The sequence below is a fragment of the Equus asinus genome, chromosome 9 (assembly GCF_041296235.1).
Source record: "Equus asinus isolate D_3611 breed Donkey chromosome 9, EquAss-T2T_v2, whole genome shotgun sequence".
NCBI lineage: Eukaryota > Metazoa > Chordata > Mammalia > Perissodactyla > Equidae > Equus > Equus asinus.
The window spans coordinates 13441162-13456064 of NC_091798.1; the positions used below are offsets into that span (position 1 = coordinate 13441162).

General features: G+C 48.0%; 1 protein-coding gene across 1 annotated transcript in view; it reads right to left on the minus strand.

Moving 5' to 3' along the window:
* Positions 1–14903, minus strand: part of DOCK2 (dedicator of cytokinesis 2) — a 406061-nt gene that overhangs the window by 25165 nt on the left and 365993 nt on the right. The window contains exons 37-41 of the mRNA XM_014850884.3: positions 11463–11553; positions 10687–10806; positions 6755–6844; positions 5022–5126; positions 2870–3011 (exon numbers count right to left, since the gene is read on the minus strand). Coding sequence (XP_014706370.1) covers positions 2870–3011; positions 5022–5126; positions 6755–6844; positions 10687–10806; positions 11463–11553 — 548 coding nt within the window. The remainder of the gene's footprint in view (positions 1–2869; positions 3012–5021; positions 5127–6754; positions 6845–10686; positions 10807–11462; positions 11554–14903) is intronic.

Sequence of the window (14903 nt, forward strand, 5' to 3'; positions counted from 1 at the left end):
TGCTTTAGAGAAGATTCTAGGTCGTGTCTACTGATCTTAGCAACTGGCCTTGGTCCAAGAGGAGAATCCAAACCTGTCCTGGGGAAGCTAGTGACACCAGAGCCTTCAAATCACGTCCGGGAGAATTCATGGCTGGACTCTCACCACATGCTGAACCTGTGATGGGAACTGCGGCCCCAGGGTCTGGGCAGTAGGAGGCTGGGGACAGGAGACACCAGCTAAGAGACCCTTGCTTTCAAATGTCTTCCCCTACTTGGATACTTAAGTGAGAAGACATGAGACCTGTCACCTTTCCAAAATGCTTGTCAGCTTTTCATCAAGTGAAGGCAAGTGAACAGAGCACTAAGAGTCTGGATTTTGGCGAAAGCAGACCTGAGTTCAAATCCTAGCTCCATCACTTCCTGAGACCGTGTACGAGCTGCTTCCATTTTTTGAGTATCAGTTTTCTTTTCTTTTTCTTTTTTTTTCTTTTTTTTTGGTGAGGAAGACTAGCCCTGAGCTAACATCTGTGCCAATCTTCATCTGTTTTGTATGTGGGATGCCACCACAGTGTGGCTTGATGAGTGGTGTGTAGGTCTGTGCCCGGGATCTGAACCTGTGAATTGTAGGCAGCTGAAGCAGAGCACATGAACTTAACCACTACGCCATGGGGCCGGCCCCTGAGTATCAGTTTTCTTATTTGTAAAATGCAGAGAATAATAATACCCAACTCACGGCATTATTATGAGGATAAAATGAAACAATGCATGAAAGTGCCTAGTACATGACGAATAGTTAATAAAGAACATTCTGTTCATTAATCTTAAAGCAAAGGCATTAGAGAAAGCATACAGACTTTGAGAGAGAGAGGTTTTGGAGTCCAAATCTCAACTCCATCACTACCTACCTTTGTGATCTTAGGCAAATCACTTTACCTCTCTGCCCCACATATTCCTTCTCCTTAAATAGGGAAAATTAATATGCACCTTATAGGGTTTTATGGGGATTAAGAAATAATGGTTATAAAGCTCTCAGTCTCATGTGTGGCATGATGAGGACATTTAGCAAATGTCATCCCTTCCTCCTTCCTTTTCCACTTGGTTCCTGGCACTGAGTCAGGCCTACATGTGACGATATGGCCCAGTAACACCTGCTCTCTCCTCCTCCTGCAAGTTAAAAGGCCACAGCCCTGTTCCGCACCAAGATGCCCACTTAGAAGGGCCTCAGTGCTAATCCCGTGTCTCACCTGTAACCAAACTCACATTTGTAACCAGCCAGCCCTGCCACCAGTTGCATTTCCTCCTGCAAATAACCATGGTGGAGCAGGCATGAAGGGCAGGCGAGCATAATGAAAAGGTTGCAGATGAATATGTATCACCCGAGGGAAAAATATTTGGATTAAGGTTCGGCAGACTTAGCAGACCAGTCATGCAACCTGTCAACCCCATTTTAAAGGCTGTAACTTAATCTTTGCTAAAGGGTGCAGTGCGGCGAGCCAGGCTGGCCAATGCACCCTCGCTTGGCTGTCGGCCTTCTCCTGGGTTTATGTGCTCCTGCCACCTGAGTCCTGCCTCCTGCCCAGCGTCAGCCCCTGGCCCCGTGGACACCACACCTGGCTGCACTGGAGCCGTTTACACCCCACCTACCCAACCTCACTGCGTCACCTTAGATCACCTCTGTGTACCCCAGTGAGCTGGCTCCTCCCTGTCTCCCTCTTTCCTTCCTTTCTCTATTTGTCTCTCTTTTCTCTCTTTCTCCTTCTCCCTTGTTATCTTTGTCTTTCTATTAACCAGCAAGTATTTTCTGAGAGTCAGATGTGCGCCGCGCACCATGGGAGACGGGGATTACCGCAATGGACAAGGCAGCACAGCCCTGCCCTCTGGAAGCTTACCTTCCAGCTTACACGTACCTTTAAAAAGCACAAAACATAGTGACAGGTTGAGATCAGTTCTCTAAAGCAAACCAGCAGGGTTTGAGATTACAGGGCCATGAAGAGTTCAGACAAGGCCACTTTAGAGAAGGTGACCAGGGAACTCCTCTTCGAGGAGGAGACACTGAGTTAGGATCTGATGGGTGAGAAAGGAGCTGGGGGAAGGGCATTCCAAACAGAGGGAACAGACAATGCACAGGCCCAGAGGTGGGAACAAGCTGGGAGCATGTAAGGAGCAGAAACAAGGCCAGTGTGGCCAGAGGGGCCGAGAAAGGAAAGGAAGAGTCAGGAGGTGATGACACTGGAGAGGCAGGCGGGATCAGATGATGGGACAGCCTTGCAGGCCTGGCTCAGGAGTTTTGATTTTATTATAAGAGCAGTGTGGCGCCATTTTGGTTCTTGGAACCTGCCATGCTCCTTCCCACTCAAGGCCTTTGCACATGATGCTCCTTCCCTCGGTCTGGGACATTCTCTCCCACGCCCACTAACCTTTGGCTGGTTAGTCACCTTTAACATTGCCTTCCTCAAGGAAGCCTTCTCTGCCCTCCCAGTCATAGTACCCTGTATGGCTTCCTCTTGGCATTGATCACATTTTGATAAATACATATCTAACGGTACAGTTAGTTCTTCAATGTCTCCTTTGCTTGCTAGACTGAAGCTCCCTGAAGGCAGGACCACTTTGTGAGGGTAATCTCCAGTGCCTTGCACAATGCTTGGCATAGAGTCAGGGCATGACAGTATTCATTACAGGAATGAATGAGTGAGTGAGTGAATTAATCAATGAATGCAACATTTAGAATTTTCTGAGATGGGTTCTTTGGACCCCACACTAGACACTAAACTTGGCACCACTGCCATGATTCTGGCAGCCGCTCTGAGCTAAAGGTGGGGCTCTGTGGGCTAAAGTCGTGCAGGGCTGCCCATGCCTGGCCCCTGGGCAGGGGCCTTCTCCAAGGATACACTGGCCTGGGGCGTTCTTCACCTCATCCCCAGGGGCAGAGGTCGTGTTCATCTTCTCTGCATTGGGGAACTGGCTCATCAGCTGCATCTGGAAATCTTCTCTTCGCTCATACTCCTTCCCTCGGTAGATGAACACTTTGTTCTGCAGAGAAATGACACCCATCAGAGATTCCAGAGCCCAGGCTTGGAGGACATGGTCCAAACAAAGCTGGGAGGCTTGTGACATGAACAGTGGGCTATGGGGACCTCCTATAGATCTCTCTCTTCTCTGTTACAGCACCAGGAAAAGGAGGGACTCAACTCACTGAACTTTAGCTGCGCACATGACTTCATTAAAAAGATTGGTTCTGAATGGAAAGGACATCATGGATGCTGAGAATTTCTCCTTCAAACCATCTTATGTACAGCTTTTGGAATAATTCCTCACCCAACTTTCACTGTGTCACATCTACAGTCCTATTTACATGACTGCAGAATTTCCCTCCTGCCATTAATGGCCCATGTGGGCTGGGCCTGTGGGCCGGAAGGGACCAGCATTTGGGTACTTTGTCACTTGGCTCCTGGCCGTGGCTTAATAGAAACACACTCTTTACCCTTCCTGGACCACATTAGCCTCTTCTAGGCCCGTAGTTTTCAAACACGTGGTGGTTTTGCCTCCTAAGGGACCCTGGAAATATCTGGAAATATTTTTGGATATCAACTACGGGGAGGGGAGCTACTGGCATCTAGTGGGTAGAGGCCCAGGATGCTGCTGAGCATCCTTCAACGCAGAGGACAGCCCCACAGCAAAGAATGACCTGGTCCAAAGTGTTGATAGAGCTGAGGTTGAGAAACCTGTCCTAGACCATATCTGTGCCATCTGTGCCACCTCTAATGGCCCCGAAGTTCTTCAGTCCAAACCCTGTCTGTCACCTCTGTACATCAGGGCTTCCAAACCTGGCCCATCACCAGAGGAGCCTAAGAGACTTTTAGAAGTTCAGATTCCCAGGCCTCACTCTAGACCTGGAGCAGGGCCCAGGAACATGTATTGTTAACAGGTTCCCCAGGGGGTTCTGACGTACGAGCGGCTTGGGAAGTCTCCTCTGTTCTATCGAGGACAGCCTCACTGTCTACCCTCCGGAGGTTGTGGCGCTCACTCCCGCAAGCCCACTCTGACTTCCATGTGGATCGGTAGTGGGGAGTGATTTATCTCCTTGACAGATCACAAATCAGGTGAGGTCAGAGATCAGATTCACGGTTTCTGTTGCATCTCCTGGCCTCAGAACTGACCACAGACTCACTGACCGGAAGGAAGCCTATCGCTGGCCTAATCCCACATGACCAATGACTACTGCACGGCAGTGTCAGATCAGAAACTGTGCTCCAGGGATCCCTGAAGGTCCTCAAGACCCTTTCAGGGCCTTGATAGATCAACACTTTTCTCATAACAACAGTAAGCTATTCTTCGCCTTTTTCACCCTCCTTGTCCCACGAGTGTGCAGTAGAGTTTTCCAGAGGCTGAGTGATGCGCAGTGTCACAACAGACTGAATGCAGAAGCATGCGCAAGAATCTAGCTGTTCTCTCTTCATCTGGACATTGAAGAGATTTGTGTAAATATGAAACAATCTTACTGCACTAATTTTTTTATTGGAAAACATAGCTCTTTTTCATAAAGATACAATTTATGTTCACATGTGATGGGTTTATTATTGTTATTTTTAAATAAATTGATAAATATTTCAAAATCTTCTTAGTGTTAATTTTGAACATGGTAACTGTAGATGGATAGAGTCTATAAACACAGAAGTTCTTCGGGGACCTTGATAATTTTTAAGAGAGAAGTGGGGTCCTGAGACGAAAAGGTCTGAGACCAGTGATCTACAGCAACTGCTGGGAAGCAGAGGTCCTCCAGCCTCTCTGAACACTTCCTTCCAGGGATGGGGAGCTCACTACCTCACGAGGCAGCTCTGGTTGCTGTGAATTAAGAGAAACATGGGATGGCTGAAAGGGACTATGATGGATGGGGATTGGGGAGTGTGCAGGGGTCGGGGCGGTGCTCAGACGGAGGAGAGCACAGCGTCTGAGCACAAGCAGATCCTCAAAGTGCAGAGGGACAGCTGAGGTGCCAAGGCCCCGGGACCCTGGCCTAGTGCCGAGTTACCCAAAACTCACCCGCAGAAAGGAGGGGAACCCCTGGCCGTAGTATCCAACAGCAAAGTAGTCTGGCTTGGGCCTGAGAATTTTCATGATACTTTCGTAGAATTTTGCCTGCTGGATCTGAAAGAGGAAAACTCACAGCTTGTAACAACACAGATGTGTATCAAAGGCACATTCAAGTCAGAGAGGCCGCGGTTAAGACATGATCATTATAGCAGAACCAATATGCCAAGTGCACGTATTTGCATATTGTGGAAATGTCTGTAATCACAAAGTACCAGGAACTGTGTTAATCACTCCGCCTGCCCTAGCTCGTTCGCTTGGATCATCCATATAACAACCCCATGAGTATTGTATTTCTGTTTTGCAGATAAAGAAATGGTTTCTCATAGTGTAGCCAGTAAGTATGGAATTGAACCCAGCCAGCTATCCAGAGCCCCCACCACTGCCACTCTGCTCCTGGCTCCCTGCACACCGGGCATATGGCAGTGAGGATCCATGGACGGGCAAACGTCTCTTGGTACAGATGTCTTCCTGTGTATGCACACTCAACATGTTTCATATCAGTTCTAAGAGGTGTGTGTTCTTCATATTTTAGCGTCTCTGAAAACAGTTTGTGTCTTACTTTACACATGATGGCATCTTACAACTGCTATTAGCCAGACAGAAATCATGATGTGGCACATCCAAAAAGAAAAATGTTCACCTCACAAATGATAGCATCTTAAATTTGATACAATATGGAAGATAAATGTGCATAGACCTGGACATGGGCCCGCGCGATGTGGGCTTGGCACATGGATGTGCATGCAGATCAGCGTGTGCATGAATGTGTACTGGGGGGGCGTGTGTGTGTGTGTGTGTGTGCATGAATGCAGGTTTAGACGGCACGTGTGATTCCATGTCTGCAAATATCCATGTAGACGTACAAGTGGGGCAGACATGAGTGTTTCTTGGTGTGAGTACATGTGTTTGCATTAGCTCTCACACACAGTGCAAACAGCCAACAGCTCAGTTGTTTTTTATAAGAATACTATGCTCCATACCCATCCTCCCTGCAAAAAGCTATAAATCCTCTCCCGACACTCTGACTCTCATTTTACAGTGCCCTGGAAACTGCTGGACTGGCCTCTCAAAATGGCCTAAGATGGGGCCCTGGGGTCCCGGCTCTCAGGCACCAGGAAATCTGTGTGTGTAGGGGGTGGTGTGAGTCAGGAGCAGCCAAAACTTCCTGCATTTTCCCTGCAGAGGTCACCTCCCGCCAAGCCCCGGCCTCTGCAGCGGAAGCAGGGGAGGCTGGCTTCCTCCCGCTTTCCACTTCCTTCACCAAATCACCAGCATGGAGGAGCTAATGGGGAATGGCCAGATGGGAAGCATTAATGTGATTAATCTGTTAATCAGAAAGCACAAATTTGTGTTTTTATTTAATTGGCTTAGTGATTTGTGGGAATTTCACTGCAAATGTAGTACAGAATTTATCGGATGTGCAGCAGCAGCCACAGCAGCCCCAGTGCCCAGCAGGTACTTAATGCTCCATCTGATGAGTTTTCCCAGAATACCTCCCTTTGGAAATATTCCCAACTGGGAGGGAGCCGCTCAGCACAGCCTGGCTCAGCCTGGGCTCTACTTCCATTCTTTCTGTAGTGTCCTCAACCTGCCGGGCCTCCCACCCCTCTCCCGTCTCTCTGGTGAGCCAGGCCCTGAGCGCCCGGCCTCCAGGGCAGTCGGTGCTCCTGGGGCTGCCTTACCAGGTTCTGGCTCAGCAGCTCGTAGTCAAAGATCTCCATCTCGTACTGTTCCGCCAGCTCCTTGCACAGACTGATGGCCTCTTCCCACATCTACAGGAAGGTTGGGGAGACAAAGGTCAGAGGGTGCCTCAGGTTTGCAGGGTCCTTGCTGCAGAAGGGACCTGGGCGGCTCTGCCTCCTGGGGCTGAGCTGCAAGCCTCGCTCTGGCCCACACACAGGGAGCCAGGCGCTTCCCAGGAGCATGACCCTTCCTCTGCCTCTCACTCGGTTTCTTCATAAATAATGGAGCAGCCACAGACCAGGCTAAACACTTTATCTGCATGCTCTCTGGATCTTCACAGTCACTCTGAGAGGTGACTAGTAACATCCTCATTTCCCAGGGAGAAATGGAAGTTCACAGAGGCAGACCAACTGCCCCATGTCAGATGCCCAACAAAAAGCAGGGCCAGGACGCCCACCGGGGTGTGGGGAAGTATTTAGTAAATTAACCCTTGACTCCCTCAGCTTCCCCATGTAGGGGTGGGGCAGGGAGGTGTTCACCCCATTTTCCAAATGGAAATTTTTCACACAGAAGTTAGCAGATGGCCTAAGGTCAGAGTTTCTGGAGACAAAGTTGGGGCCAGATCCAGTTCTCCTGAGGTTCACTCCTGGGATCTTTCCACTCTGCTGATCCTGCCACTTTTTACTTTCTTTGGCCAACTTTCTTTCTACTGTCTCTCTCTCCTCCCTCCCTCCTTGCCTCCTTCCTTCCCTTCCCTCACTCTTTCTTTTCTTTCTGTTGTGGTAAGAACACTTAACATGAGATCTACCCCCTTAACAGAATTTTAAGAGCATGATACGGTATTGTCCACCTAGGCCCAATGCTGCCCAGCAGATCTCTAGGACTTAGTCAGCCTGTATAACTGAAGCTCTATGCCTATCCGCTCTTCCCGGGGCTTTTTGGGGTGTGTGAGTGGGCAGGGGGCAGCACAGAGGTGGGGGTGCTACTAGAGTATTCAAAAGAGTGATTAAAACTTTTTTTAGTAGGTCTTTTCCATGTTTAAAAAAAATTCCGAAAAAACGAACCCTGGACACAAGGGACCCTTTTCCTCTGCTCTGTCTCAGGCTGGAGCCAATAGGTCATCCCTCCATCTTAGATGGAAGGGCGTGGGAATCCCTGCGGAGTGCAGGGGGAGAGGCAGGGTGGGCTGGAGATCTGGCAGTCTCAAGGGACACTCATGGCATTTCACATGCGGGTTTAAAATGGGAAATGGGCCTAACTGGAGAAGCTGGGGGAGGAGTGGGAGGAGAGAGGGGAGGCTGCCAAAATGCAGTGTGCACTTTGTAGCAGAAGTGCTCTCTCTGCATCCAAGCGTAAAAATAAATAAAAGCAAGTGCCGAGCGGAGGAGCCGCGGCTGTAAACCCACGGACAGCTTAGTGAGCAGCATAAAGATGCTTTATGTGCCAGGAGGAACCAAGTCTGTGGGCCAGATGGGCTGGTGCTTTCTCTTCAGCCTGAACAAGAAGGTGGTGGTAACACCCCTGGGCTGGGCCAGGGCACTGTGGCTCAAGTGGCGATCTTTGCCAGCTTCCCACCATAATATGCTGAAATGCTCTCCCCGTCTGTTAACAAGACCACTAAGGGACCAGAGAGGGGGCCTGGCAGCTTGGGATTTCCTCCCAGGTCTGCTCCTGTGGTCCTGGGAACTCTGACAGTCACCGACCCCTCTGAGTCTCATACATTCATTATTGAGCACCTGCTAGGTTTTAGGCATGGTGTGATATGCAGCAATGGAGCAGATATAAAGATGGACAAGACACAGCTTCTGCTTTCATGAAACAAAAGTGGGTAAAGCATACATATAAATAGATGTAATCCTTGGGTTTTCAGGGATGCAGAGGAGTCCACCAGGTGATGGCAGATGTTCTTAGGGAGTAGAAAGCCACTGTGTGTCTGTCTGGAGCAATGAGGCTCCATGAGAGGAGGTATGGGGAAAGGAGGTTAAAGGAGTGCTAAGGAGTTTGGGTTTCATTCTAGAAGCTTCAATAGCAGTAGATTTCAGAGTGAGCTATACCTATCTGCTCCTTCCTCTCTGCTCCCAAGGTACTTTGACACACCCTGTTTCCTTTCCCCACCCCCACCTTATTGCACAAAACCAAAGGGTAATGTGCAGAAAAGATCATGATTGGTATTTGCCAACTGGATGGTAAGGTCTTCGAGGTTGGGGATTGCGCCTTTTTCCTCTCTGCTCATCACAGGGTGAGCTGAACTGGTGCCTTGCAAAGGACAAGCTCAACATGCACTCTGGAGCTTTCACACTGTGACTGACTGACTCAGCTGATACCAAGAGCACGCTCTGACCTGATGCCCAGCAGGGCAGGAGGATCCGGGCATGGCAGAGTCTCTGCCCTCAAGAGGCTTATAATTGTAAATTCTAAAAACAGTGTTCAACTGCTCAACTCCTGGGAATTTATAAGCCCTTCTACAGACATTACCTCATTTTATCTTTCCAGGGAAGGTGGGGAGATCAGACTAAGACAGATGCAATGAAATGCAGTGACAGGGCAGACCAGAATTAAGTGTTAAATTATGTCCTGATGAACTATAAGAGGTCTTGCCATTCAAATGAGAGCAGGGCTGTAGGTAAGCCGGAGGACGCAAGAAAGGCCTGGTGGAGGAAGTGGCCAGCCAGCAGGGGCCTTGAAGGAGAAGGAAGGTAATGATGACGACAGTTAAAACCTAACTAGATGTTATTATGCACCTCTTCCTACACTAGGTACGTTTTCTCACCTAATTTTCACAATACAACTAGGAAATAGGTACTATTAGTATCTTACTATTGGGAATCGGAGTCTCTGAGAGGCCAAGGGAATTGTAGGTGAAAGAGGAGCAAGGTTTGAAACCCAGGCTATCTGGCTCCAGAGCCTGAGAACTTAGCCACCACGCTGCATCTCCTACAGAATGAATGCTGGCATCTGGGTTGGTGGTTCCTGAAGGTCCCCTGGAGACTGGAGGATGGGCAGAAGTTGGTCTGGCCAATTTTCTGACCAAACCCAACCAAGCATCCTGTCATTGTTTAGAGATCAATGATGGCACCACAATGTCATTCATACATTTAATTCATTAACCTATTCAACATATATTTATCAGGCCCTGCATGTCAGGATCTGTGCTGGCCATTGGGCATTCAGCAGTGGACCAGACAAGTCTCTGTGATCATGGCATTCTAAAGTGGGGAGCCAGACAATGAACAAGTAAAAACGAAACAAAGAAGGTGATGTCTGATAGTAACAAGATTTGTGGAAGCAACAGAGTGACTCAGGGCAGGGGTGCTGTTTTGTCCAAGGTGGTCAAGGAAGGCCTCCTTGAGGAGGTGACATCATGCAAAGCCCTGAGCTGTGAGAGGGAGCTGGCCATGAGAAGTTATGGAGGAAAACTGTTCTAAGCCAGGGAAAGCAAAGGCCCTGAGGTGGAAAAGAGCTTGCCATAGAGCATGTGAGCAAGAGGGAGCTTGGCAGGGATGAAATAAGAGAAGCAGTCAGGGGACAGCTCATATGCGGCCTCACAGGTCACGGGAAAGATTGTGTAATTTGTTCTAAGTGGGGAAGCTCATCTAAAGGGGAAGCCGCTGAGATGATTGTAAGCAGAAGATGATTGTAAGTGATCCAATATATGTTTTACGATCACCCTGTTTCCTACGTGGAGGAAGATGTGCTGGGGGCAATAGAGGAAGCAGGGAGACTGCTTAGGACTTATTGAGTGTCCAGGTGAGCAAGGTTGGTGCCTTGAATGGAGGTGGTAGGAATGGAGAGGGAGAGAAGTGAGCAGATTCAGGATTTGGAGGGAGAGCTGACCAGACCTGCAGAGGGACTGGCTGTAGAGTATGGGAGAGAACTGCCTTTCCCAGGAGCCAGGGTGCTCACAGAGAGAGGAAGGGCAGGGACAAATTACCTTTCCTTTGTCAAAGTAGCCTATGATGGTCTCATAGAGAGTCTCCTTCAGCTGTCGGTGAGTCTGAGGGTGCTGCTGGCCTGTCTGCATGACCTGCGATGCGCATTGCTCATCTGACCACTGTGGAGAGAAGACACACGGAGTCACGGGGGCTGAGGGCCACCAAGGGCAGGTGTCTTTCCCTGTGATGAGCCTGCAAGAGGAAGCCCTGCAAACACTGCTGCCGGCTTGCCTGCCACCCTGGGTATCAGTGTCAGTCAGAGAGATGCTGCTCTGCAGTCTCCATTTGGGAAGTGCCTCCTGATTTTTGCTGAGTTGTGTTTATTTGACTCTCTGTTGGCTCATGGGTGTGGTTTGTAGGAATTTTCTCTGAACTCCTAGGAGACATGGTCCCAGTTCTTCAAAAGCCAGAAGAAATACTTCTGACTGTGTCCAGCCGCAGCAACATTTCCAAGAGAAGGAAAACAGCTCACTGGGCATGCTAATGATTTATAGTTGATGTCCGGATGTTACATAAAGCAGTTCGGATGTTATATAAAACTGAAAAACATATCTCAGGGGGTTATTGTTGCTGCTAAATGTGAAGGTCACTCAAAACGTTATGTGACAAGGTCAAGCAGTGCAGAAAAGTAACCTGCCAGGTCAATAATTTCAGGACACAGTGCAAAAGAAAATTTATTTGGCTAATCCTTTTTCTTTTCTTTTTAACTCTTCCACTTGCTCTGAGGGTTTTTAGGGGTTCCTAGCATGAATCCACTTCACTGGAAGGGCTGTACCTTGAGAAGCCAGGTGTGGAGAAGGAGCGTGTAGGCGGCCTCTGTGTAATTGTCACAGTCCAGGTGAAGATCTCGGAGTTTGTACAGGTACCTGTTTGGGGAGATATGCTGAGTGACTAGGTGCAGGTGATAAGGAAGCAGGTAGTAGGGCCAGGTAGGAGTCAGACAGAACAACTGGGTACGTCTTAGGGTCACAAGGGAGGCCTCCACCCCAGCTAACCAGCCCCCCGTGTGGGTGATAATGACAGCACCTAGCGTGTGTGGGGCATTCATGACAGACACCATGCTAAGTGTTTTAAATGCCTTAGATCATTTAATCCTCATGACAACCCTATGAGATGAGTCCATCAAGGAATCCCATTTTCAGATGAGAAAACTATGGCCTGGGGAAGTTAGGTACCCTTCCAGCCAGTATTCAACTTGATACTGAAGACTCTGGCCAATGCAATATGACAAGTAAAGGAAATCAAGGAAGGAAATATAAAGAACTTGTCAGAATTTATGTGTTAATAAATGGAAAAGCTGAAATGTGATCCCAGACTGATTCCCCCAGAGCCCATGCTCTGATCATTGCACCATTCTAGGAGCATGAAAAAGCCACAGCACTGAAAAGGGCAGCTCCTACCCTCTCTTCAGTATTCTCTGGGTGTAAAAGAAGCACATTTTCTAGTAATAAAAGGAAGTGGACCAGGGGCTAGAGATTGAATATTCATGTGGAGGCTTCGAGCTCACAGCAGGGAGAATCTACTATTCAACCATAATCACATTCCACCTCCTGTCCCTGTGCAAAGTGGTGATACAGTTCTGAACCCCGGGATGACACTACAGCTGAGGCATGTTGAGGACAGGAACAGGAACAAAGGAAGAAAGCTTTGGTCAATTCTTAGATATATGATACATAATAGGTATTGAGGGGCAGTGAATTAACTTCTCTGTTCCTTAGTTTGCTCATCTGTAAAATGGAAATGTTCACTGAACCTACCTCTAGACTTGCTGGGCATTTAAAGGACCAAGCAGACCATGAATGTAAGGCTCCACAGGTGATAGCTAGCATTGCTGCTAACAAATGTGAGGATGCACTGAAAGTGATTAGCCCGTAGCCAGCTCTGAGCAATGACAGCTGTTATCTATCATCATTGGGAACTAGGTTCTTCTACAAAACATTCCTCCACGTCACTGTTGGAAACAGAGTCCCACTGTTTTGGTGACTTGCATGTCATCAGGAGCATTTATTTAAACCCAACTGGTAGTAATTTGGTGAAGGGAAGATGCTATGATGTGATGTCCTTGATCCCTTCCTGTGAGAGAAAAGACGCCAGGATTCTGCCTGACTGTCCAACCACAGGGAACAAAGGCTTCTCAAGCATCTGCAGGTCTCAGTGCTCAGGCTTAGGTTCCTTAGAAGAAAGCCTTCTGCACAGGATGTCACCAAAGGAAGAGCTAGCATTTAATGTCCCAGGCCATGTAAAACATGGCCAGCGGGCCAAATGGGGGCTGCCTGACCTCAGGGTAGGGACTGCCAAAGATTTTGAGGGGAAGGAAGGTCAACTGGTAGTTTTGATAACTAATGAGCCAGGACACTCTAGCGACCTTTTGCTCATTCGTTTATTCAATCAGCAGAGTTGTAGTGAGCACACAGACTGTACCAGGCACTAGAGGTGAATGGTGGCAAAAACAGACACTGTTCTCAGGGTTCCAAATTTATAGTCTAGGAAAACAGGCAGACATGAATCAAACCATCAAATAAATAATCACAGAAATAGAGCTGTGATCAGGGTTGTGAAGGAGAGGTCGATTGTACTATGAGAGCAGGACCTATCCAGGTGGGGAGAGGAAGGACTTCCAGAAAGTTTTCCATAGTGTGACAGGTGGGCTGGGATCAGAAGGTGAGCGGGGGAGGATCCCAGGTAGAAAGAGTCATTCACTCATTGGCCCATTCACAAATGGAAACTTTATATAGTCTATCAATTCATCTTCCCAATAATCCTTTTATAGATAAGAAAACTGAGATCAATGTTAAAGTTGACAGAGCTGGGAAGACATTCAACACCAGCTATTTCTCTGCCTCTATCATGATGGCTTTCCACTTTCCCCCTGCCTTAACGTTCTGCTCATCAGTCAGTTATCAGTGAACTTGCACATGGCCTGCAAGTAGGGAGTGTTGAGCCTGTGGTCCACCTTTAGAGACTCCTATGAATGTGCTGAATCCTACCATATCTCCTCCTGCCCATCCCTTAGATCCCTAAATGTGGGTCCAAAAAACTTGGGAGAGCAGCCAAAGAGACAGCTTCCCTGCTAACAGGCCAAGGCACCCTCTCCTCTCCTTCATCAACTCAAGACTCTGGTGATGTACTACCCAGCCCAAAGGAAGACATCCTGATGTGCCTGACCAGGGACTCAAACTCAACAACTACAGATGCCAGATGGGCAGGCTGAGTGAGGTGCACGGGGTGAAGTTCAACGGGAACGGAGAAGATGTCATGACCAGAGAGCTCCAACCTCGTCTGAGGGGCGGCCATCAGCCGGCCTAGGGCATGGTTGTCAGGACAGGATGAGTGCCTGGTGTTGCCACACCCTCTGAGTTTTTCAGGAGAAGAGAGAAATTTTGATTTTTATGTAAAATCTCTAGATTTTTAAAATTTGGCAACCAATTAAAAAATGTCTCTAAATACTATGCCTGCCAAAGTGAACAGGTTTTCAGACTATATCCTGTTTACAATGTCTGGTTTAGGCAAATGTGGTTTTCCTAGATTACTATGGGACTCAAATCTCCAAGCTTATGGAGATCTGGGATTTGCCATCTGTGTTTCTAAAGTGGGAAGGAGAGAAAAGAGGGTGGAGGGAGGGAACCATGTGCCAGGCACTTTCCCTATAGCATCTCATTTAATCCTCAGAACAGGAGGTAGAATGGAAACATTCTACAGGGGGAAAGCTCAGTTCAGAGAGACAGAGTGATGTACCCAGGGTGACAGAGAAAACAAGGGAAGACACCAGGCCCCGCGGTCCCCAAAGCTCGGTGATACTACAATAAGTCACGTCTAGTGATGTCATAAATACTATCCAAGCTCAGGACAACCTATGGAATTATCTTTTTTTTCCCAAATGATAGTTCCTATTTCTGGAATAATGGTAAACTAAGTACCTAAAAATATCTGCAGTAATAGTGGAGTGAGTTCAGACTCGGACTCTCTGGCCTTTGACAGAACATGTCGAAAGCCTTGAAAGTGCCAGGCTCCTTAACCCTCTGGTCAATTCCACTTTGTTGGCTCTAGTCTCAAGAGGATGTGCATAAAGATACATGTCCAAGAATTTGGTTTCCGTGATATTTTTGATGGGGAAAAATTGGAAACAACCTAAATGTTCAACAATATAAGATTGGCAATATAAATTATGGTATATTCTGGAAAGAGAATTTTATAGTTTCATTAAAAATGATATTGA